This window comes from Urocampus carinirostris, chromosome 7 (assembly GCF_059441175.1).
Source record: "Urocampus carinirostris isolate Australia breed hairy pipefish chromosome 7, RoL_Ucar_1.0, whole genome shotgun sequence".
In the NCBI taxonomy this organism is placed as follows: Eukaryota; Metazoa; Chordata; class Actinopteri; order Syngnathiformes; family Syngnathidae; genus Urocampus; species Urocampus carinirostris.
Genome location: NC_142355.1, coordinates 20,087,024 through 20,113,916, shown reverse-complemented (window position 1 = coordinate 20,113,916; position 26,893 = coordinate 20,087,024). Strand labels below are relative to the sequence as shown.

Sequence of the window (26,893 nt, the reverse complement as noted above, 5' to 3'; positions counted from 1 at the left end):
TTAAAGGTACTCCCAAATCTTCTTTTTAAGACCTTCGCCACCCTAAGACCACCTCCCCAAGTTTTTCTTGCAAGTCTCCACTTCTCAGCAGTCCACTCCTCATCCCAAGACCTTTCTCACAAGCCATCTTTGAAAAAAATTATCTTTTTAACACTTTCCCCACCCCATGACCTCCTCTTAAGTTTCCCTCTCAAATTTTCCCTCCTCAATCCTGATGAATTCATTTTTTTGTTTATTGAATAAACGCGCCCATCAGGGTTTGATCATATCCTAGTTTTTTGTCTCCTTGTGTCCTGCATTTGGGTCTGTCTGACATCTCGGGACATAATGACAATGGGGTAACGTTCAATTGTTGCATCTTATGAACACTCGTTGGAAGATGAGCAGCAGCGTTGATACAAAAATAACACATACCATGAATATCCGCATCTTAGGCAAATTTAGAAGTATAAAATCTATCTATCTACCTTGGTCATGTCCCTCAAGAGGGGTGACCGACAGCAAGACAAACATGTTTACAAAAACAAGGAAAAGAAAAAAGGAAAAAAGTAGCAAAAAACACACAAAAAATACCATGGCCAACCCAAATGCCCAAACACCCAAACAAGTTAAGCACCTCAGCACCCAAGTTGGTCATGCTTTCGTCCCTCCAGATGAAATGGGACACAAGAAAGCGGCCATGTCACTCGGGTCAGGGTGACACAACGCACTCTTCTCTTCAACAGCAGGGCCCGACAGCTTTCACTGGTTTACCCCTGCCGCATCATACAGGTGCCCTGCCCATCCCTTAGAACACGTCTAAACATCCCACTATCCTTTTACAACACCTCTCCACTCATTCCTATCACCAACAAAAGTATCAAATACCATGCTGAAATAAGGGAGGCAGCTTATATGCCATGGAATAAATGCAAAGGAGGCGTAAGACAGGAAAAGCCACACAATGGCCCACGGTTGTGTGGTGTCCTTACGCTCTCCCTTCGCACAACCTCTTCTTCCTGTTCAGTCAATCGGTGTCGTCCCGATTGTTTTTGAGGGGGGACCACATTGTATATTTAGTGCATTTGATTGCCTTTTTTCCTCATAATAAAGGGTCCCAAGAAAAAAAGAGCCTATAATTTTTAATAGTGAACATAATGCATGACTATAACGTACAGTACTTAGTGACGTGTGCACTGGTCCAATGATTGTAATGGAATGAGTTGCTTATTTTACAATGTTTAACAGTCTTCAAAATGCATGTGTGTGTGTTACATACCTAAATTATTTCCATGTATTTGTATTGCGTTAATATAAATACGCCAGACTGAACGTGAACAGACTCAATGTCAGAAGGTTGATTAAACAAAATCCTTTTGGATTCTCTGCAGTGTCTGTAACCCCGATCGTCAAACTCAAGTCTATTAAGAAAAGCTTTCATCTGTGTTTAGTCAAAACGATTGCTTTCCAAATAAAGTTTTGGCAAACAGGAAAATGTGCTTGGAACTGTAATAAAAAAAAACTTGAAAATGTCAAATAGAGGATCAAACTTACCAATGTCAGTGGCCCGGGCGGGCATGGGTCTCCTCCACTGTGTGACGAACTTGTAAGCGTCCAGACGGATTTCGATGATGTTGTTGAGCAGGGCCAGGAGTGGAGCCAAGGGGAAAGCGGCCACGAAGATGGTGGTGAAGCCAAACTGGAGGACTGAGAGAAAACGACCGCATTGTTGATATTTGCAGACGGGCAGGACAGTGTCAAGAATTTCATTTGATGGAGCAGTCATTTCCTTTTGAGTCATCTAGATTATTTCAATGGGGATTTTTTTTTTTAGGAGGGATGAGTCGACCACCCCTAGCTTTTCACACTCGCTCCTTGAATTTTCCTCAGGATGGGACCATCGCGTTACAAAGGAACATGTTTCTGGAACGCTATTACAGTGCCGTGTTACTTATACAATTCTATAACTCAACTGTCATAAGTTACTCCGCTTATTAAAAGTAGATTATGAATTTAAATGGCTTCTGATTGCAATTTGTTTCTCCTTCAAACACGATGTATGATACGACCCTCTACTCGCCAGCAACGCATAAAAAAGGGTTGGCGTGTTTAAATTGACCTACAAAGTATAAATGAAGACAATTATACTGGCGCTGTCTCATGCACAATGTATGAAAAGGCTGAATTTCTCCTCATGGAGATATTTTCCCTACCGTGTATACTCACATTTAAGTCGTATTTCCACTTATAAAAAAAAAAAAATGCTGAAATCAGTTTATATGTGCAAAATAAGGAGAGAAGATATCAATGGATTCGGAACTTGCAAGGAAGACAGGGAGTGAAGCCTTAAGATAAGAAATTCCAACCTGTTCTTAGGCTTCCACCTGAGCTCTTTCTTTTTATTAATTCTTCAGGCTGAAGAGGGATGACAAAATGTCAAATATTCCTCGCAAGAAAAGAAGAAGACTAGGGCAGGCCTAAAACATATGACTCAGATTGGCCGGATACCACTCTGCGACCTTAGATGGTGATAAATCTAACCCAAAGATCTTGAACTGCATCAGACTATGTCTGATACAAATAGATGAGCTATGGACCTTTGAAATTGTAGCTTTCCAAGTGGCATCTGCAAATTGTTCACCCCACCTTCCTCCTTGACTAAAAAAAGACCGTTATATTGACATAAGACATGACAATGAGTTGTAAGTATTGATGGGCAGCTGTAGCTCAGGAGGTAGAGCACTCGTCTTGGGATCAAGAGATCGCAGTTCGAATCCCGGCTCCTCCGTGTTACATGTCGAAGTGTCCTTGGATAAGACACTGAACCCCTAATACCCCCAATAAGCAGGTTAGCACCTTACATGGCTTCACGGCCACAATTGGGAAATGTGAAGCACATTGTAAAGCGCTTTGAGAAGTCTTCATTGACTTGAAAAGCGCTATATAAATGCAGATCATTTCAATTCATTTCATTTCATAGAATTAGTGTCCAAAATTAATTTGTGGACAGGTGTCTTATAAGTCTTTGGCTTTATCCCGACATTCTTTGTGATGTCCGTTGCTACACACTTGACAAATTGTAATATTCACCCCACCAATTCAACAACTCACCCATTTCAAGGTACTCGTCCACAAGGCCGTGCGCGTTCATGGGCTGCAGATTCCAGTCTCGATCCCACTGAGGTAGCTGGCTTTTACTCTCCACATTCTGCCCCACGGCACCGCCAACTTTCTTCATCTTCCGTCGCGACCACCAGTTCTGCAACAAACTAAATAAAACAACAACTGGGTTGGGACGAACGCAGCAAACTGCACAAGTTGGGGAGTGGCTGTGGAAAAAAAGCTATTTTACAATCAATACGAAAATATAAAAATGACAGATTCAAATTGAAAATTGAATCAAAAATGAAAATAACATGAATTAAATACTTAAAGATTACCAAGCTAAATACGAATACATAAATAAATAGATAAATAACACCATTCATGTCAAGTCATGTTTATTTATATAGCCCTTGTCTCAAAGGGCTCCACAGACCACAAACATCAGACTATTATTACACCATCCCCTGATCTAAAACCTAAATGAGGGCAAGGAAAACTCAAAAACCTCAACATGAGGAAAATGAAGAAACCTTGAGAAGGGACCGCACATGAGGAAATCCCCCTTCCAGGATGACCAGGCTGCAACGGATGTTGCAATAACAAATAATGCACAGATATTGTCAACATAAAATATAGGTCATTCATATGCTATAGCAGGGGTGGCAGACACGTGGCTCTTGAGCCGCATGCGGCTCTTGGCCGATAAAAATGCAGCTCTTTGCTTCATCATATTTTATATATACTGTGGCACATTGCCTTGTTTCATGTTTAGTTTTTTTGTGTGTAATGAGGGTGGACACTTTCCTTGAAATCAACACAAGAACAATACTTTCTGTATTGTAAGGAGAGGAGTGTGTAATGGGAAATAATGTTTTTAATTGTGTGTGTCTGTCTTTCATGGCAGGTCAGTGCGTGGTGTGGCTCTTTGACTCTTAAAAATTTCGGCTCTTTGTGTCAAACTTGCTCGCCACCCCTGTGCTATAGAATAGAAGTGTGTCTTAAGTTTAGATTTAAACATTTCCACTGAGGTTGCAGATCGAATCTCAGGGGGAAGAGCATTCCACATTGAATAATATTCCCCAAGGATTTTTTTTTAATTTTTACATATTAATAAGACATCTTAACAAAATGAATACATTTAAAACATCTTTTTTTCAATGGGGGAGTCAAACCCAACTTTCAGAGGTATTAATCACTATCATAGGTTTGTCTAACATTTTAATGTTCATTTCAAATCCAAATGAATACAATGATTTTCCACTATGGTTTCTTGAATTTTTCACAAGAAACCATATAAGATTTTACATAAAAAAGTTCCACATAAGATTAAAAAACAAATAAATAAATAGATAAAATGTTAAAAAAAAAGAATAATGAAAGAAATGAATTAAATACTGACTGAAAGCTGAGGTAAAAATGAATGAACATATTTTAATAAAATAAATATTTTTTTAAAAATGACAGATGAAAATAAAATGAATTAAATAATTACGGCTAGCCGAGCAAAATATGAATGAATAAATAAAAATGTAAAAGATAAAAATAAAAACAAAATACATGAGAAATGAAAATGAAATAATTTAAATATGGATGGCTGAGATAAATGTTAAAAAAGTAAAATAGAGTTAGAATCTTTTTTTAAAATAAAGACAAATAAAAATAAAAAGAATTAAATACTAATGGATAGCCAAACTAAAAATTAATAATTACGTGAATAAAAAAGACAAATAAAAATAAAATTAATTAAACACTGAAGGATAGTCAAGCTATGAAAAAAGAAAAAGAGAAAAATACAAAAATTAAATAAAACGTTTAAAAAAATAAGATAGATAAAAATATAATGAATGTACAGTCGAGCTAAATATAAAAAATGAATACATAAAATGTTGAAAAAACAAATACAAAAAATGAATTAAATGCTGTAGGATAATCAAGCTAAATATTGAAAAAAGTAAAAATAAAAAAAAATAAAAAATAAAAGCAATAAAAATAAGATGAATGAAATACTCACAGATAACCGTAATTAAATACATATAAAGATGGAAAAAAAAGTAAAATAAAACAAAAATCCATATAAATAAGGCAGATTTGAACTAAATACTAAATACTCACGGATAACCAAGCTCCATGAAGTTATTCCAGATTTGCTTGAAAAACATAATGACGCCCATTTGCAAGCACAGATCAATCAAGCAGCCGCTCGGGTGACACTGAAATCAAGATTGAAGAAATAAATTAAATTTCGTTTAATGCCTTATTTTAACAAACATTTAAAATCACAGGGAAAATGAATGGGAAAATATTGCCTCTAGTTAAAAAGGCGTTTCAGGATACAAAGTCAAAAATACACTACAATTGCCTTTCCCAGAATTCTACCTGGTAACCCAGTGCTTATGCGTGATTCCCAGCATGCTCTTCGTTTCCTCAGTTAAAATTAAAAAGTGAAAAAATATTTGTGTTATTTCCTTTATTCTTTGTTTTTTACACAATGTGCCTTTTGTTTTATGTTTACTGTAATGGCAATATCATTTTAACATGTATTTGTTTAATGTTATGATGCTTTTTAAAGATTTATCAAAGAACATATACTTTTGCGGGGCTTGGAACGGATTACTGCATTTACATTCAAAATGGTCTCTACTTACTAAGTTTTCAGACTACGAAGCTATTCCCAGAAGGAATTGAATTCAAAAGTAGAGGTAAAACTGTACTAAAATCAGAAAATCTGCCTATATGCTCATAGACAAAATGAACAAAAGAGGACATAAGACAAGCACAGCCACCTATAGGCCCACCGTGTGGTAACCTGGTGCTGCCCCCCTTGTCTGATTTCTTCCTGTTTAGTCCATGGCCACTATCCAGATTGTGTTTGAGAGGACCCACATCTCATGTTATTGTTATTTACATCATTTGATTGACTTTTTTGCACATACAAGTCATAATTTCATTTCATTTCATTACATAATGGGTCCCAACAAAGTAGGTGATAAAGAAAGGTAAAAAGACATTGATAACAACGATCGAGTTTCAGGTTACAAAGCTACTCCGGGAATGAACTAAATTTGAAAGTAGAGGCAACACTGTTTTTAATAAGCAGAAGTCATTACAGCACAGAAAAAATAATCCCCCACTTAACTGATGCTCGCTCACACTCACCTCCTCCAGTCGCCACCGATTAAAGAGTTTATTGTATTTTCCAGGCCTGCCAGCAAACCTAAACACATTCAAACCGCCAACGTTAGTCGAAAAATCCAATTCACAGACAACTAATGAACTCCCGAGGAAGAGACGCAAACACTTGTTTAAATTAAAAAAAAAAACATATTATATTGAGGGGGCTTAAGGTGAAATAACTACTTGATTAATTGAACCATAAACTTCATTCAGTTTATCCTGTTGAATAAATGTGAACTGATGAACAATACTTGGCAAAAAAACAAGGTTTTCCGGATAAGCAGAAAGGTTTGCTATTTTAAGAATTATTTTTATTATTTTTTCATTTTAAGAAAGGAAATACTGTACTAAAATGAGTGCCATTGTTATATATGGAGATTGAAATTTTCTTTCTGTTGTTTCTTTGAGAACCAATATTAAAAAAATGAGCCAATGTATCTACCTGTTAAGGTGTCGTCATTTTTGATTTTACAGAAAGAAAAATGAGTCAATTTTTTTTAAAAAAACCTAGTTTAAATTATGGACCAATACCAATACCAGGTATCCAATACGAACCTTAGGTTAAAGTACAAAAAATTTGAACGGTGATAATTATTGGTATCGGCTGTTTTATACTGGCAAATCTACAGAAACTAAAATTCAGATAAGTTCACTCAAAAGCATTCTTTAAAGAATATTAATTTATTATATGTACCAATGCCAGGAGGGTAATAAGGTTGTTCTGTTTTTACTATTGGACACCTGCAAAGGATATTGCATAGGATGCTAGTTCTTTATTTTGACTACTATTGTTTTCTCTTTCTTCGCGACCCTACTGAGGATAAGCGGTGCAGATAATGAATGAATGAATTAATTAATTTAATGTTTACATAATTGTTACTATCGGCCAATGTTTTTGCTGCTCTTCATCTGTTTTTTGTAACCTAGGAGATATAACAAAAAGTGATGGCTCAGGGGAGGGCTTTTGGAACAGGTTGGAATTTCTTATTGAAGGTTACGGTCCTCTGCTGTTCTTCTTGCAAGTTCAGAATCCATTGAAGTCTTCTCTCCTTATTTTGACTACTAAAGTATGAACTCATCAAAGTGGTTCCGGGGAATGGTACCAATGAGTACTCATGATTTGGGTATCAAGTTGTGTGAGTACTGATTACAATATTGTTACGACACCATTCTCGGTTTAAGGTGTCAGTATTCGTGTCGATACCAGTATGTGCTGCCCTGTCATTCTTGTAAAAAGGAAAATTAGATATTTATGTATTAATACAGACGCTGCCCTACTTAGGAACGAGATAGGTCGTTCGTAGTTGAATTTGTTTGTATGTTGCTTCAGTGCTATATTTTGTATGTTTAAGGTTTATATACATATGCTTAAGGCTTGTAAGGGTAACCTGTATTGTTTTGTACTAAAAATAAACGTTTCATAAAATAATATTCTCTATAAATATAAATAAAGTTAATATTAACCTACTTTTGGAAGATGAGCTTCAAGAGTTAGTTGACTTCCTCCTCCATGGCAGAAAGTGGTCGAAAAAAAAAACGATCCAACCATTTTCTCAACCGCATCAAGCTTTCTTATTCCACTTTCATTTCAAAAGAAACGGCTCACCTTTTCTTTTCACTTTACACCAATCACATTGAATGGATGCACGAGATATTCAAGGATAAAAAGTTCTGAGCGCGCTGGAGATTCAATACACGTAGCACTGTATGTTTACACACGAACTAGGAAGTAGAGGCCGGATTTTTTTCTCTGGGGTGGATGCTGGGTGACCTCTCACAGCTCCACGCAGAGGAAAAAAGCACTACAGTAATTTGCTGTACTCGGAAAAATGTGCATACAATACAAAATCTAACTTACAGCAATGTCCGCATATTTTTCAACATCCCGAAAAAAATGTTCGTATCTACCGTTTTACATAGGTCGACTAGTCACGAATGGCAGCCACTCCCGCAGCTCCCGTGTTATTTTCGATTGTTCTCGATTGTTCTCAGCTCAGGGATGCTGCTGGAAATGTGAATTTCCCTTCGGGGATGAACAAAGTATCTATCTATCTATCTATCTAGTCGTAAGAAGGGATTTGAATATATATCTTTCAAATTCAGAGTCTTTCATGATGGGCAGCTCTGAAATATTAGGTACCACTTGTATCAATATCTGGAATAACTACCATTGGCTACTCAGGTTTAGTGAGTATCAATTGGTATTGGTCTGATAAAAAATAGTATTGTGGATCCCTATTATGCAGGAGATTTAAAAAACTGTCAATCTCATGGTAATGTGCATGCATACCTAGCATGAGTTTTCAAATATTTTGGTGCGTATAACTCTACAATGAAAATGAAATATTTTTTGGCAGATTAATTGCTGGGGGATTTGGAAAATCACTTGTCAGGAGGCAACTTATCCGCAGTGTAAGGACAGGAAACAAGACATTTTCCTACCTTCCTAGGAAGAATGCAATGTAGAACGTGGAACTGTTCAAGTTTACAAACTGAAAGAGGAACATCTTGAGAGCGAAACTGTTCTCCCATTCAGATTCAGTCCGTGGATGCTCTACAGGTAAGATGAGAAAGAATTTTTTTTTTAACTTTTCTGGGCCACAAATAAGAACAATGTTCCAAAGTGAGCTCACCTAGATTTGTTAGCAAATAGGCCACCTTTTCATACACCTAAAAAGAAGAAAACCACTGGCCTTAAGCGACAGAAAAATGAAACTTCCTCTCCATGAATAATTTCACAGAAAATTTGCTTCCCAGGAGATGACACCCACCACGTTGAGCGACATGATGATCATGAAGTTGATGCAGACGCCAGTGCCAGAGGTGGCAAACTGCCAGTTTTTCTTGACAAAATGCCAGTTGAAAGACGCAAACTTCTCCATGGCGATGAGACGGAAAACTACCACAGCAAACACGGCTGTCAGCACCAGAGAAATCTACGCACAGAACATTTGGATAGGCTGCTGAAATGAGAGATACAGTAAATCCGATAAGTATAGAAAATCCTGTTTTTTTTAAATAATACTGTATTCCCACAATTTCTATGGTTAACCCGTTGCATAACCGCCAGTCTTAAGTGAATTTCCACGAAGTAAGAACCATGTACTACAGTGTAACACAAGGAAACTGTTTACTTCACCCGGGATATTATTATGCCGCAAAGCACAGTGAACTTGTAGTACAGGGACAAATAATACAAGCAAATGTCAGCTAAAACACCCTTATACTAATTGGTTAATAGGTTCGTGACATTTCGGTTTTATTTACTGCCCCCACGGCGAAAATGTCACAGTCCATATATACTGTAGTGGATGCCACAGTTGTATGCATCCATATGTAATGTAAGTCCACATTTGTACCCATCCATATAGAGTATAGTGTTAATTTATGCTTTTCAGCACACCTTGTGCCAAGGCATAAGCGAGGTAAGCAGCTGCTTCGGGCCCCGCAACCACAACGGGGCCCCCCAAGAGTGGTTAACTTTTCTGGTGCTAACATTGTCTCCATAGTCACTTTGTGTGTCCACTCAAAAATACTTCAAGAGAAATACAACAAAAATACGACACAATAACTACAAAACTAATTATCAAAGATAGTGTTTAAAAACAAGGACCTCGTGTATTATTTTGCCTTTATTCTGAGAAAAAAAGTACAGAAATACTCCAAAATACAACGACAGTAATACTATATTACAAAATACTATTACAGAACTATTTACTCCAAAAAGACAACTACAGTAATAGTCCAAAAATACTAAAAAAATATGACAAAAATACTAATATGGAAATACTACAAAAATTCAACAAAAAAACTTCTAAAATACTGCATTGGAAATACATCAATTATATTTCTAGTAAAACACTAAAATAATACCAATACATAATACCATGCCTATGCTTACTTTGCACAATGTTGCCTATTTTGCACTACCGCATATTGCACGAATACGATCCCAAAACTGTATGTAAACACCCAATGTAAATTTCTTTTGCCTCTACATGACCACACTTTTTTGTGTGAATATTTTGTAAATTATCTTTTTTTTTTTTTTTATTCTCTCAGTAAAATGTGAAACTGGAGTGCCACGTCCAATTTCGTTGTCACAATATGTTCAACCCATTTTGTAACAATGATAATAAAGGTATATTCTATTCTATTCTATTCTACTATAATATAAAAAACTACAAGAGCAATATTACTACAAGAGGTTTACAACAGAAATACTGCAAATTACACCTATACTACAAACATTTTCCTATGGAAATATCACAAAAATACTAAAAAAATAAAACTACAGTAAAAATAGTACAGAAATACTACAGATATACAACAAACATTCTTATAAGGAAATACTACAAAATAGTACAAATATACTAAAAAGGATAGTACTACAAAAATACTATAATCGTAAAACAACTGTAATATTACAAAAATACTATGATAATAATACAGATATACAACAAAAATCTTCTCTCGGCATAATACAAAAGTACTACAGAAATATTAAAAAATACTGCTAGAGAGGCGAATGATGAGCAACAAGAGTATGAGTATGGATGTTAAGAGGGCACCGTATGAGAGTGTGATTGTGCCGACTGTGTTGTATGGTGCAGAGACTTGGAGCCGGAACACAGATTTAAGAAGGAAAATAAATGCTATGGAAATACTACATAAAAAATACTTCAGAAATACTACAAAAATAGTACAAAATCAAACTTCGGTAACACTACAAAAAACTTCAGAACTTCAATGAAAACCAGACTGCAGAAATACTAAAAAAAAAATAATTCAAAAGTAAATAACAAATGAAGTGTTTAAAACAGGGACCTAATTTACTATTTTGCTCAAATTCTGGTCGTTTCAAAACCAATTTGACAAAACTAATCTATTAAAAAAGAAGTATAGCATGTCACATGCGGCCCCTGACTCCAAATAGTTGCCCACCCCTAAAGTAGAACATGGAATGAGTCCTAGTAGGTATGCAAATTAGCAAGTAATAGGGGGCCCCAAATCAAATTTTTCTTAGGCCCGCATGGAGGCTTGGGCGTGGGAAACAAGGAGAGTATTTCGTTGGTTTTGGTGGGAAATCAACCTTTAACATATGTCAAATTTTATATTCAAAACAACATATATTTACATAATAATGTTGCACATGCTCGCCCCCAGATCGATTTGCTTGCAAACGGCATGCATACGGGGTTATTAGTGCGTAGCTAGTCATGCAAATGATTCATTCTGATTGCTCTATTCAGCATGAAGATAACAGAAAGTAGTTTTCGGACTGGATTGGGTATACTATCGTTCTTTAAGTAATTCAGAAATTGAGCAATGTACGAACTGCATCCTTCTACCTGAACTAATTAAAAAAAACAGGACGGGAAAGTCGAACCACGATATGGCGAGGGAACATTGTCTATCCATGTTGTATGCTCCATCTTTTCCTTTTTATGAGAAACATGACATTTTAATCTAACAATGACAATTATGTACAACAACCTTGAATTAATCTGGATTTACTTACTAGCTAGGATAAAAAAAAAACATCTCAGAAAATATATCAAAAGGTTAGTCAATGTTTTATTTTTTTTAATCTAACACTAAGATCATTAATCCAGTTTAAGAAATGAAACACATCTATAAACATGTTTTTTTCTCAGGCTCAAAAACGAATGTTGAGGTATTTGACCATTGCATACTGTTCCTCCCTTTACATATGTTTTTTTTTGCTTAAAGAATAAACAAACATATTTATTGTTATTAAAAAAAGATAAACATTTAAAGAGTTCACATGATAGAATAACACGGAATCTAAAAGAAGCGCCTGAATGACACCAAGATTTTAAACCCTAGCCGATTTTTGAGTTAAAAATGGTAGGGGGGAAAAAAGTACCCTGCGTGAATAACATCTTAAATGGCCTAAAAAATGAATGAATAAGCGAATGAGTGATATAATGAATGAATGAATAAATACATACATGAATGAATGAATGAATAAATACATGTGTATATACTTATGCATTAACTTTTTTATTCATTCATTAATATTTCCCAATAATATACCCATTTATGTTTTTATTTACCTATTAAAATATTTTTGGAAATATGACAAATATTCAAAACAATTTAATTTCAAAGGAACTCATTTATGAATGTGTTATATTATAATTAGAGATTTGATTTACATTTTAAGGTTTGATTTAAATTAAAAAAAAGACAAACACAATAATTTTCAACTTTAGTTCCATTTAGTAATCAATGAGAAAACTAAAAAATAAAAAATAATTCACCAAAAGATAAAAAATGGGAAGATTCTATATTTGTTAAAGGTTTGGAGCGCATTAGTGGTCAATCATTTATCAAAATACTCATAAAATATAATAAGAAATGCAAGTTAAGAGTACTACAGTATTTTGTTATTCTAAAACATTTTGTCCAGCAGAGGGTGATGTGATGCAACATCTGGCATTTCAGTTCACTCCAGTGGCATCCCAAAGAATAACACACGCACACACATACTGACTCACTAAGTACAAAGGCCCCAATGGGCAGATTATCAAGTGGCCAAAGGGTTTACCATGAAAAATATTCCGGACACAGACACCATGAGCCGGCTGAGTTTGTCTGAGAGAGGCTGGAAAGGCTCGGGCTTGCCAGATATGGGATTGACTCGCTCCACTCGTGAATATTTGGCTTCAAACTGCGGCCGTAGCTCCTCCTGACCAACGACACGCATTCCAGTTATGAACTGTTGAACTGTGGATGGTTTTAGCACAACACAATTACCGCTTCACATTTTCAACCACGCACATCAAGATAAAAATGTCCTGTAAATCATAACGAGCCACCGCCGGGATTTATATCACAGACTGACTAACCTCCTCCTCCTCCCAGTCGATAAGATCCCAGTCGTAAGTCAGCTCGGCCCTCCTCCGCTTCCAGAACTCCAGGAAAACAGTTGCTGCGGGGGACCCATCGTGTTATTGATCAGGCGACTCAAGTCTGACTGCTAATTGCGGGCAGGTTTAAAAAGAAAATCCAGAATACAAGCCGATGCTCATTAGAGCCTCTGGCTCACACCTCTTCAGAAGAAAAAAACATCCAGTGTCTTGTTCTAAATCCCATCTGATGGAAAAAGATCAATTTTTGCATTCAAACATTCAGTGAGTACAATTCCGAGCGGAGCCATTGTTGCTTTTGTTCTGGCAATCTATCGTGACAGAAGCAGCCATGGATTTGATTTTCGTGTATTCTAGATTAGTAGGGGAAAAGGGATTTTGCATGCAAATGATAACTCATTTACTTTTGAGGTATTCTTTCATGTTTATGGCAATTATCATCCATGCATCCATCAACCCAGCCCATACATTAATGGATCCACCCATTTATCCATCTTTCCCTAACCCTAACACATCAATCCATGTATGGATTCTTTTTTTTTTTTAAATCAAATATGTTTCTTTTTTTTTCCCCATTAGTCTTAATTCTTAATTAATGTTACTTAGTTTTATACTTGTACCCTAAATCTATTATTTTATTTGTTCTTTTTACTTGTTAATTATCCTCAGTAGGGTCTCGGGGGTGCTGAGGCTCATCCCCGGCATCTTCAGGCAGTGGCCAAGAGACACCTTGAACTGGTTGCCAACCAGGCGGCAGGGATCACAGAGACGGACAACACACTCACTCATTCACACCTAAGGACAATTTGGACCGGGCAATAAACCTGACAAGCATGTTTTTGGAATGCGGGAGGAAACCGGAGTGCCTGGAGCCTATCCCAGCTGTCCTCGGGCAGTGGGCAGGGGACGCCCTGAACTGGTTGCCAACCAGTCGCAGGGCACACAGAGACAGACAACTCACCCGCTCATTCAAACCTAGGGACAATTTGAACCGGCCAATTCCCCTCAGAAGAATTTTTGGGGAATATGGGAGGAATCCAGAGTGCCCGAAGGAAACCCAAGCAGGCACAGGGAGACCATGCAAACTCCACACGGGGTGGCTGCGATAGCTGGACTTGAACCCTTATTTCATGACACTTTAGATTAATACAAGGAAGTGCTTTGACATTTTAAGTATAAGGACTAACGTCCTGGTGTTGGTGTTATTGGGTGGAACAAGATGTGTTTGAGTAAGGTGGGAAATCAAAGAATCTTCCCTCGACTCATTTTGTATTTATTTTACAAATTAAACATGCACATTAATTAAAACTTTTGATGCAAGTTTTAAGAGCAGAAAACTTGATTTGTTTTTCTTCCTCCTACATTCAAAAAAATCATGCTAGGTTGATTAAGGTACAAACATTTTGAATGTAAATTTCACATATTAGAACAGGATATATACATGTTTAGCGCCGTTCTAGTGCATCCATTTATTCTATTAAATTTTCATACTAAATTTTGAGACACAATGCAGGATTACCTAAGATCTCACCAATTTGGATCCAAAAGTAATATTGCATCTAAGTGATAACTTTGAAGCCTGAGGTTTACTATACCTTGACCCACTTTTTAAGAAGTCATATAAGCACACCACTTTGGCTCCTGCGGGCAAAAAAAATGTTTTTACAGATACCCATCATACCGCAAGTACACGTGGTGGCACAGCACTCTCTAGTTTGGTCTGCATTGTCAAAAGCTTCCTTGCCGAATTCACAGTTGGCTAGCCGGAACGTCTCTGAGCTCACAAGCACTCCCTTGCCTTCATTTAGCCCGAACAGAGAACACTATCTGCCAAGTGATCCCTGCAGCTATTATTTCTCATACAGCAGAAAGATGGATTAGGGCCAGAAGCTGCAGGAACATTTACAGTACACAAAAACAATATTGCTGGGAAGGCAGCAATGCGCATACATTTTGTATGTCGGGAGCATCACAATCTCAACAGGCCTACTCGGAAAGAAACAAAAAAACAAACTTACCCCAAATAGCCATGAAGATAGCGAAGAAAACTGTGCCACCGTTGTCAAACAGATGGGTCACCTTGACAAGAAAGGTTGCCTTAAATATGATGATCAAGCAAAATTCACATTCCTGCTCACCAGTTTTAACGTTTACTCTTTGCCAATAATGAGAAGCAATCAAAGAGCTATGTCAACTGGCTTTTTTTATGATCATCCAGTCAAGTGCTGATTTGTTTGTATCTCTTTGAGCAATGCCCAGCCAGTGATCCAAAAGGCATCATATTGATTTTTTGGGGGCGTTCTATTGTCTCGGTTAAGGTAAATTAAAGGGTCAATTCTTGCAGGGCGTTGCGCTCACTCGACATAAGAGGAAAGTAATTAACTCGGTTCGTTCCAGTGGGCGTTTGGAGACGGAGCAACGCGTGTCTGAATTGGCTTTTTAAAGGAGTAAAAAAAGAAGTAAAAAAATAAAACCGCGACTGCAGAATATTGACTTTTATTGTGAGAGACATTTCCCTGACTTTACAATTTTATATATTGATTATGAAATAAACAAATGTGTTAAAGGAGATAGCAGTGTCTGATATAACATCTGCCTGGATGCCCGGGGGCGTGCATCTTTTACGTCGGGCATACAACTTACAAATGTCTCCGCCAGGGTGGCCAACAAATTTTTCAGGGAAAAAAAAAGCGAAAGATTTTTTTTCAAATTAAATGTTTGCTTTATTCCGATTTCGAAATCTTCGTTCGGTCTGGAAGTTTCGGAATTTCAGTTCGTTTGGCAATTTGCATACTCGGCAGCCGATCAGAAGCCTGCATCGAATAACTTCATGCTTCCGGACTTTCCCAAACGTTATAAGGTCGTGCATTTGCCTATCATTTTCCAAAGTAGACGCACAGAGAACGCAAGAAAAATGGATAAGTGGTTAGGAATCAATCCAAAACCTCCGCCCCAGGAGAAAGATTCAAAAGAAGCTAACAAAATTTATGACGCTACAAAACGTTAATGTACATTAAAAGCATCGTGGAAAGAGGAGTTCACGTGGCTTGTAGCAGACGACACAACGCAAACAGTGCATGAAAGAAGATGATTAAATACAGGTACATACTAATGGCAGGTGGAAAACAGCGATGTTATATACATGAAATGAATGTTATAAGTAGATTTATAATAAACTTAACTTTAAGTGTTGTTCTGTTATATATTCTGATTATCAATCCTTAATGCTTCGGAACAATGTTTTTTTTTTTTTTGCAATTAGTCATTTATTGTGTTTCAAGTGAAAAATGGGGCAGGCAACTTTATGGCTGGGCAGGCAACTTTTCAGAGTTGTTTGCCCTGGTGTAGTGAGTTTCAGACACTGGAGATAGGTGGGTACCAATATATAGTCCATCAAACTTATGAATGGTATTGGCACTTGGTATTCGCACAAGGGCCTACAAACGAGTTGAATATTTGAATTGTTATTGAGCTGGAAACGTGATATCGGACAATCAAAGGATCATTGGATGTGAATCGCTACTTGTAACCTTTGATCATTTTCCAAACAAAACTGAAAAAAAAATCACAATGAAAAAAAAATATCGCCGTGAATTCAAAAACTTCAGAGTTCAGATATACAAATCACTGCTTTGTGGAAAATGTTATGCATCAAATGGGCAAGTTGAATTGGTGCTTAATAGAATCGGCAGGTACTGAAGACTTGAGCAAAGCATTTGGATAAATACAGGCCTTGAAAATAGAGCAACGCACATCCTAGTCTTGGAAAGTGCAACCTCTTGTGGTCATTTTTCAGTGTATAACTAGAGACATAATAAAAGAAAAATGTCACTACTTTCAAAAAAATTAAACAAAATGGTGAATTGGGATATTTTTCGTTAGTTAGGGTTAAGGTGAAGAGAAGAGAAAATGTATTCTGTTTCAAAGTTAGCATTGGTATTGAAGAGGTTAGTAAATTCCCAAGTTTTGGACTTTTTGAATACCCATTTTGGCCAAGAAAAATGGATACTGGTACAGTAATTAAAAGCAGTAAAGAGCACATATTTAATACTGCGCAGAAAGAAAACGCGAATAGGGGCTGCGGCGTGTAAAATGTGAGCCCTATTTTTCTAGAAGACAGCGCCGGGCAAACCATACATGTACTGTGGGGAATAGTGCCATATACTAACACAAGCGTGAAAGTCGTCTTTGTTATGTGTACAGTAATGCTAATTGTAATTCACCCTGATCAATCCTGGAAGGGGGATTACCACATGTGAGGTCCTTTCTCAAGGTTTCTCTTTTCTCCTCACACTGAGGTTTTTGAGTTTTCCTTGCCCGCATGCTGGTTTAAGATCAGGTAATTGTGTAGTTTTGTAACTGTAATCCTGTGCAGTCCTTTGAGACATTTTTGTGATTAAGGGCTATATAAATAAATTTGACTTGACTTGACTTGACTCATCAGTGATTGTAGCATAACCAGACTGAATCGCATTCTCTTACTATCGTTCCTCAAGGATTAAAGGAAACTTTAGCAAACTGACATTGATATTGATTGTGTGTACAAAGAGAAGTGTCGTGTTTTTGATGGATGATTTCCACTGCTGTTCAATTAGAATGTATAAATTGAGGACTGGATTTGTGGGTGAAAAAATTGAAATATCGGGAGTATGTTGAAAATATTGAATACGCCACTGTACTTTCAAACCTCCAGTTTTGTTCCCGATATAGATTATATGAATAATATTGGAAAAAACAGAGTAATTTCTCTCCAAGACTGCCATACATTTTTTTAGATGTCACCACCGTATTCTGTATTAAAAGCGCATGCATTGTGGAAAAGAGCAGCTCGCCGTTTTCCTCAGCGCAGCCACCGAAAAAAAAAAAAGAATAAACCGCATAGTATTTAAAGCTGCAGTGTTCAAAATGTAGCCAAAAATTAGCAGGTTGTAGTTCAGAAATTACGGTACTATTATATTGGCATTTTGTTCAATTTTATTTCGAGATCTAAAGATTTGTCTTCAAAACTACATTACATTATTTGAAACAAGATTTCATAGTATGAGTGGTTTCGTTGCTGGTGTCGGTTTAAATGAGTGCTATCGTGAATCCCGAAATAATAGTAATAATGGCTCGTATTGGGATTTTGGACAAGTAAAAAATATTAAAAAATGGATAGCTATACATGAATGTGATGTACAGATGTAATTTTGAATTTTTCAGGATAGAATTTCTCCATGTGAAGAAAAAAACGGCTTACCTTTGCAAAGACACAGCTGTCGCTCAGCCTCCACGGCTTACACGTCTCTTCACACATGGGACACATGGTGATGGTGGTTGCTTCACATATTTCTTTGCTGGAAGGGGGAATGAACGATGCAATTAGAAGAAATAATGTATGCACGCTTCGGTCCTGACACAAGGCGGTACCGCCTGACCTGACTTGGCTGGAGTCCATTGTGAAAAGTCCATAGAGGAAGACAAAAACGCCGACCAGAGCGGCAGGGATCAGCATGCCGGTGTACCAGCCCAACCAGGCAAAGTAAAGACCAATTTTCTCCCCAAAGTAGCGCCTGGTGAGAAAAGACAAAGCTTTATTGAGACCAAGTCTGTGATGCAGACATTATGTGAGGAAAACGTGTTGCACGGAATAACAACTTTATGTAACATTTATTGACTTTTAACATCACAGCATCTCTTAGTGTCGCCTCTAATGTGTCTTGTATAGGTTATCACTGTTTTCGACTACCATTGACCCAAAAGGTAGCTGCAGCATCTTTTCTCCGCGACACGATACGACAATAACGAGGCACTTTTAGGCAACAGCCACAGTCAAGAAATCAAAGGGAGGAAGCATTTGTACAGTATAAGCATCGCCAACAGTTTTTTTTTAAGCCAAGACACACAGTTTCTATCCTAGTAAAGTATTTCAAATTTGTATATTATCATGAGGAAGAGGTGAACCATAACAGGTATCAGTATTTACTTTAAGGTTTCAGGACAGTTTGCAGTACATAGAAAACAGTGTTTCTGGCCCACGTTCGGCTGATTTATAAAACATTATCATTATTCTTATTATAATTAAGTCTGCTAATACCAATTCAGTATAAGTACAGGTACTTGTATTAATTGAAGGTATTGACACTTGAGGCTGTGGGGGATACAGCTGATATTGCATGCCCTTGAAATACTGTTTTACCAATTTGAAATTAGAGATATAACAGTGTGAAACTCATGACAAACAGTTACCAGAGAACAGGGCAGACAACTCTGAAAAGTTGCTTGCCTAGCCATAAAGTTTCCTGCCCCATTTTTCACAACTTAAAACACAATAAGACGACTAATCGCAAAAAAAAAACATTGATGCAAAGTATTAAGGATTGATAATCATAATATAGAACAGAACAACACTTTAAAATTAAGTTTATGTCCCTGTTTTACATGATGCTTTTAATGTACATTCACGTTTTGTAGTGTCATACATTTTGTTAGCTTCTTTTGAATCTTTCCTCTGAGGATGAGATTTTGGCTTGATTCCTAACCACTTATCCATTTTCTTGCGTTCTCTGTGCGTCTACTTTGGAAAATGATATGCAACCGACCTTGTAACGCTCGGGAAAGCCCGGAAGTCTGAAGTTATTCGATGCAGGCTTCTGATTGGCTGCCGAGTATGCAAATTGCCAAACGAACCGAATCTCCGAAATTTCATAACCGAACGAAGATTACGAAGTCGGAATAAAGCAAACATTTGATTAAAAAAAAAAAAAAAAAAGCTTTCGTTTTATTTTTCTTGAAAAAGTTGTCGGCCACCCGGGCAGACGTTGTGTAAGTTGTACGCCCGACGTAAAAGATGCACGCCCCGGGCGTCTCGGCAGACGTTATTTCAGAAACTGGATATAATAATATTAGCATCAATTTCAAGCCATTTGGATAAAAAACATGTTTGAATTCAAATATACTGTATCTCCTTAAAACATTATTATTTTGAGGACAATTTCTGTACTATCAGTATCCAGTTTTGGTAAGAATTAATAAAGAGATGAGTATTAATATTAATCTAAAAAGTGGTATCAGACTATACCTCACTATTGTTTGTAATTTCGTCTATTATACACTGTTTACATTGTTGTCACTATCGGCCAATAGGGTTGTTGTTCTTTGATATGCATACCCTTTAGGGCGAATCTGTATTTTGTAACCTGGGGGACTTAACAAAAAGAAAGGACTCAGAGGAGGACTTTTGGAACAGATTTGGAATTTGGCAATGTGAGGGTTTTTTCACAGTCCTCTTCTGTTCTTGCAAATTAAAAATAAATTGATGTATTTTCTCCTTATTTTGATTGTCTACTAAACTATGAACTATTCGTTTGGTCCTTTGAGCAACAAGCGACCTAACAGATCAGTCATCTTTTTTAATTTGTGTTCAGGAATTATTTAAATATCCATCCTTATAGATTGTCAACTGTTTAAGGGAAGAAATGTGGTTGAATGTGCTTTTTAGCAATTCCTCTTATCCGAGTCATCAAATACATTCTGGAGGAGAAAGGCTAAGAGGAAAACACTCTAGTTGAATATATGTCTCATTCTCCTCCCACTTAGCAGGACTTTGGCGAGGCACTTTCAAACCAATTTGACAAATGAAAGTGATTAAACCTTCCAAGGCAGCGCGAGCTGAAAAACTGGGTTACTTTTTGTCCAGCACTTCTTCATTGTATTTAAAGCCAAGCTGTGCTTCCTAATGAGGACACACCATATTGATGTGAGGGAGAATAAAAGAAAGAAAGTCTGAACCTGATGAGGTCCAGAGGCTGGTACTTGTACCAGATCCCCCAGCGAGCCCAACGCTCATAAAGCAAGTGTCTGTGGTTCTGTGCACCGTGAGTCTTAATGGGATGTCTGCTCTTATATCCGCCCTGATGATAAAAAAAGAAAAAAAGGGCAATGAGTTTGGGAGCAATTTTTAGCCCAGATGTGATATTTCTTACCTCGTGTGGGGGAAAGGCAGCCTCATATGTGTTGTTACTCAACAGCCGGTTGATTCCTGCAGATTGCATTTTAAAGTTAGTTGGGAAGCCGTTAGAAGAATATGAATTTTAAATATTCGCCTAGCCGAGGGTTTTATTAGAAACTATGCTATCGTTTATGTGGGTTGTAAAATCTTTAAACGAATGCGACATTTGTGGATGGTGAGTGTGAATCACGTTTATGCGGTGTGGTTCACATCCTCTCAATTGAAATAAGGACAAATTTAAAAGGAGGGTGGCTGAATAATTCGTGATTTAGAGAGTGGTTTGTCTTTATTCAAATATTCATACAGCAGCCGATGATAGATAGATAGATAGATAGATAGATAGATAGATACTTTATTCATCCCTGAAGGGAAATTCACATTTCCAGCAGCATCCCTGAGCTGAGAACAGTACAATAATAAAGCCAAATAGAATACAATATACAAATACCCAGTGTGACGTGCAAATGCCCACTGTAGCGTGTTATATAAAGTAACTAAATAGTGCTACACAGAATACATATTGCAGTAAGATTCGGAAGCTAACTCATAGGGAATGCTTTGATTAGCAAAGCTTGTTAGCTGTCACACACTATAAAATAATATTACATTAAGAAAACAAAAAAAACTTTTGTAGCAATTTTAAAAATATTGATTTGTTGGCATATACTCACTTTAAGTATATGTTCTTATTTTACTAAACGATTTATTTGATGCTTGCAGCGCCACACTACTGTCAGGAGCAAAACGGAAACAGGACCCAATTGCGTTACGTTTCTCACAAGTTTTATTGAAGGAAAGAGGAAGGGCTGCGCCCACGATCCGGTGTTCGCTGGACGCAGGAAGCAAGTCGCTTTTGTACTCGGATGGTGCTCCGAACGCGGAAGTGGATGTTCCGTAGCAAGCGATGGCGGTGTCAGGGACGGAAAAAACGTCTTTGAGGCATCTAATTAAGAAACATGATATTCTTTTGGAGTAATTAAAAATATTTTTTTTGCTGTCTCACTTTAAATATTTTGTTTAAATATTTCCGTATTTTACTAAATGATTTACTCAATGCTTGCAGCTCCACACTCAAGTTAAAAAAAAAGAAAAGAAAATATAACATTTAAAAAAATGTTAAAATAATCTTTCCAAGTTAAACTTTCTTTTTCTGTTTGCGGATTACACTTTAAAAAAAATGTTTGGTTTTATTCTATTTGATTTTATTGTTTTACCATTTTTATTCAATACCCAAAGCTCCATATGGCAAAATAATCACGTATAAAATTTTTGGTTTATAATTTAGTACATGTTAAAAAATAATAAATAAATCCTTTTAATTAAATTTTAAAAAAATGTTTTTATTGTAAAAATTATGATCATTTTAAGTATTACTTCTTGTATTTTGCTATATTATTTAATGCTTATAAAAGAAAAAAACTGTGGTTAAAATGTGAAGAAAATTGACTTAAATATGACAAATAATGTGCAGCCCTTTGCGTGTGTGCAGCACAGTTCTGAGGTCATGAGATCGAACCTTTCTGTGTGGAGTCTGCAGGTTCCCCGTGGGTGCGTGGGTTTCCTCCGGGCACTCCGGTTTCCCCCACATTCCAAAAACATGCATGTCAGGTTAATTGGCCGGTCTAAATCGTCCCGAGGTGTGAATGAGCGAGCGAATTGTCTATCCCTGTGTGCCCTACGACTGTCTGGCAACCAGTTCAGGGTGTCCCCTGCCCACTGCCCGTAAATAGCTGGGATGGGCTCCAGCACCCCCGCAACCCTACTGTGGATAAGCGGTGCAGATAATGGATAGATTATAATAATAATAATGATAATAATAATAATAATATTTAGAATTAGCTATATTGTCAGTCAAAAATGAGGGCCTGATATTCAGTAATATACACCATATGTTAGGACTATATGCAGCATGGCAGCTGAGTGGTTGGCGCGTCGGCGGCACAGTTCCTCCTGCCACTCCAGTTTCATCCCACATTCCAAAAACATGCATTTCAGGTTAATTGGCCTGTCATAATTTCGTGAAAATTGTGCTCCAGCACCCCCGCGACCCTACTGAGGATAAGCGGTGCAGATAATGGATAGATGGATGTTAGGATTAATTCACACAGGGATATTTAAGTCTTTTAAAAGTTAATTAAATATCGAATGTCACCTCATGTGTCCAGTGACTATACATCTAATAAGTGATAAGTGACCCTGAAAAACTGCCAAAAGAGCTTGATGCTGATTGGTCTGGACCAGGCTAATATAACTGAAAATACATTCTCATGGCAGCATGCTTGAAAGAAAATATATTGACTAAATTTCAGAGGAGGGGACACTGCAGGATGTTGTTGTAAATAAAGCTGTAGCAAAATCCACCTGGGTGCATTTCCATCAAGGTTTCAGTGACATAGGCGCAATAAAAACAGAAAACATTCAGAGAGGATAAAACAAAATTGAGTTTTCCCTTGGTGCTGCTTGCAAGCTACAGAATACTAAAACGGATGTTGGCCTCTTACCCATTTTTAGCTTTCCGTCCTCATATTTAGTTCGCTGCAGGACGTGGTGGACTATTCTGCTTCGGGTTGAGTTGGAGAAGAAGGTCTCTCGGTTGTTGATTGTGAAGCTAGGAGAGAGCCACAAGGCTAATTTTGAGGAATCGTCAATACTGAAAACTCATTTTACAACTATATTGTTTATTTTTACTGCTAGGCTTTTAGCCCCCAATACAAAAGGCAAAAAAGTATTTTGTTGAGTCGGCGGACCTTTTGGCAAATGGTGAAAAAAACAATCAAAGCTCACTTATTTTTGGAATTCAAGCTTTCATTGGTTGATTCTAGTTTTGTCAAATATGCTATGTAACTCATTGAATAAACACAATACAAATATATTTAGACAGATGTACCTAAATTATGGCAAATTAAAAAAAAAACAACAACACTACATTGGTTCAACAAATGTTATTAATTAGCGCAAACAGCCATTACTTTGATAGGCATTCATAGAATACAAACTAATTATATTCATATCATGTTGTCAACATGTTATTATTATGTTATTACCAGATTTTTACTATAGAAGTAGGCACCAAGGGCACTGAGTAATTTATTTAAGCATATAAGCCTATATTGCATGTGAGCCGACCCCCAAAAACTGCCTAAAAATAACAACATTTTAGAAGAAATATGTACACAAAATATTAATTACATAAAGATATATATATATATATATATATATATATATATATATATATATATATATATATATATATATATATATATATATATAAGGTATATACATGTGTAAAAATATTTCACTATTTAAAAAAATGAATTAAATAGTTATATCATCTTGATTGTACACCATTTTCGTATTTTACAATCATTCAATTTCTTTCACTGGATTGTTGTTATCAATGTTTTTTTATTTTTCTTTTATCACTTTCTTTGTTGGGACCTGTTATTATGTGCGAAAAAGGCAATACAATTTAGTAAATCACAATAACATGAGATGTGGGTCCTCTCAATCGCAATCGGAATGGTGCCCATTGACTGAAAGGGAAGAAGAGATTGGACAAGAGGGAGCACGAGGTTACCACACGGTGGGCTTATAGGTGGCTATGTCTGTCCTATGCCCTCTTGTGTTCATTTTGTTTAAAGTGCTTATGAGCCTGATTTCAGTACTGTGGGTCCCCCACTTACGAATTGAATTCCTCTGGGAGTAGCTTCGTAGCCTGAAAACTGCGTAAATTGAGACGCGTTTTGTATGTAAATGCGCTAATCTCTTTCAAGCCTTGCAAAAGTACAGTATGATATTTTTTGAATGAATCATAATAGAGTACATAAAACAAATACATGTTAAAATTAGATTACCGCACAATAAACATAAAACGAGAGGCACATCACGGGAAAAAAAAGGAAATAATAAAAACGTTCATTTACCTTTTTGCCTCCCGTTTATTAAAAAAACTGATCCAATGACGTCTGCTTTTGCCGGCTTTTGACAATCCGTAGGAAATGCGTTCGGCAGACGTAGCGATAGCCTGACTTGTCAACACTTTTTCAGGGTGATTCCTTCTCACAAATTCCGAGACTTCATGGAATTTTCCTAAAACGTCTTTAATTTTGGGCTAAATGATGGCTGCATCTTGCAGGAAACCCTCCTCATCCTCATCTGTGAACTCTGAACAAGCTTTGAGCACATATGCACACTGGTTGCCTGGGAGATGTGTTTATGTTAGAGAAACTCTTGGAGCAGCACGTAATTTTACAGTTCTAAATTTGTCTAATATGCAAGTATATACAGTATATAAATTCTAGGCTATTTTTGAAAAGATTAATTTCTAATATAATATCATATAATGTAATAATAATTAATTCTTTTCAGAACCGTTCTGGGGGCTGGTGTTTCTAGGGGGGGACCTGGTGCCCGCGGGCATCACGTTGGTGACCAATGCTGTAAAATTTCTGCCGATTTGACACAAAAGCGAATCAACGACTTACTGATGCATGCGAGCTCGACTGAAGGGGGCAGTATAGCAGTCGCTCTCCTCCAGGTCAGGCAGCGCCTCTTTGTCCAGCTTCATGGGATTTCTGGGGAGCCAACTCTTGATCTGACGACATCTCAGATGAAAGCGGCTGTGCAGATGGAGCGCAGCAGGGCGGGATTAACGGCATGGATTAACATGAAGATTGTCTACTTTGACATTATAAAGTGGATCATTAATTTAACTCCAGCGTCAGCATGCCCACACATCTCAATTCACACCGCATATGCACTGAAAGGACTGCTTTAAATGGCAAAAGAGGAGTCAATTTTTTTTTTCTTTATTTAACTGGAGTAAAATGATATGTCAATACAAAAGTAATATTTTTAAACTGTTTCCTCAAATTAGCGGCCAAATGCTCAATGTCAAAAATAATTATAAGGGGTATTAGTAATGAACAGTTATTTGACATAAAGTATAGTGTTACAATAGAAGTTTTAATAACTCCCAAAAGTTTGGATAAAAAAGACAAATCTAATGTTATTGAATTACATAAACCACCAACTCTGCTAGCATTTTGCTAGCTCCTGTTGTTAAATGCCATCATCTAATGATAAGACTAATGACTGGTATGTATGTTTTGTTACTTTTAAGCTGTTAGGCCAAAATAAATAAATATCTGAATTGCAATTTGTTTTTTTTTAAAGATTTTAAGTACAAAAATAATAATAAATTGATGAAGAAAATAATATGCATACAATATAATGATTTAAAAATAAATAAAAATAATGTAAAAATAGACATTGAATGATAAAGATCTAAATGCAATTAAAAGTATTTTGTGATTTCTCTGTATTTCTTTTTTATATTTTGCAGCCAGTGTTTTCCACATTTATATAATATTTTATTTTATTAAATCATTTTTTTTTTTTTTTCAACAAAAGTGTCAAAGTACAAGAATCCTCATAGGCTTAATTTCTGTATTACTTTTTATATCATATTTCCGTATTGGAGTAGTTAGCACATTCGTCTAACACGCGAAAAGTCCCTGGTTCGAGACTGGGCGGGAACATATGTTGGCCTGGAGAGGGATCGGCGCCACCAAGACACACCACAGGAAATGGTGCCCTAGTGGTTAGGGATACACCCAACCACCCAGCACATTTTGAAAAAGGTTGCGTGTTCAAATCCAGTAGGGTCACCACATGAAGAGAAATGACTCCTAGTTGTAAGATGAATAAAACAAGCACTGCTATTGAGCAGTTCCGTTTAGGTTTTTCC

At 36.7% G+C, this 26,893-nt stretch overlaps 1 protein-coding gene across 1 annotated transcript in view; it reads right to left on the bottom strand.

Annotated features, from left to right (window-relative positions):
* ano3 (anoctamin 3) overlaps positions 1–26,893 on the bottom strand; it is a 94,734-nt gene that overhangs the window by 9,976 nt on the left and 57,865 nt on the right. Inside the window, exons 8-23 of the mRNA XM_088340436.1 lie at positions 25,629–25,763; positions 23,646–23,752; positions 21,119–21,174; positions 20,925–21,046; positions 18,572–18,706; positions 18,394–18,490; positions 15,173–15,233; positions 13,134–13,216; positions 12,833–12,973; positions 9,030–9,194; positions 8,892–8,928; positions 8,701–8,812; positions 6,241–6,298; positions 5,197–5,294; positions 3,091–3,248; positions 1,534–1,686 (exon numbers count right to left, since the gene is read on the bottom strand). Of these exons, the coding sequence (XP_088196562.1) occupies positions 1,534–1,686; positions 3,091–3,248; positions 5,197–5,294; positions 6,241–6,298; positions 8,701–8,812; positions 8,892–8,928; positions 9,030–9,194; positions 12,833–12,973; positions 13,134–13,216; positions 15,173–15,233; positions 18,394–18,490; positions 18,572–18,706; positions 20,925–21,046; positions 21,119–21,174; positions 23,646–23,752; positions 25,629–25,763 (1,718 nt within the window). The remainder of the gene's footprint in view (positions 1–1,533; positions 1,687–3,090; positions 3,249–5,196; positions 5,295–6,240; positions 6,299–8,700; positions 8,813–8,891; positions 8,929–9,029; positions 9,195–12,832; positions 12,974–13,133; positions 13,217–15,172; positions 15,234–18,393; positions 18,491–18,571; positions 18,707–20,924; positions 21,047–21,118; positions 21,175–23,645; positions 23,753–25,628; positions 25,764–26,893) is intronic.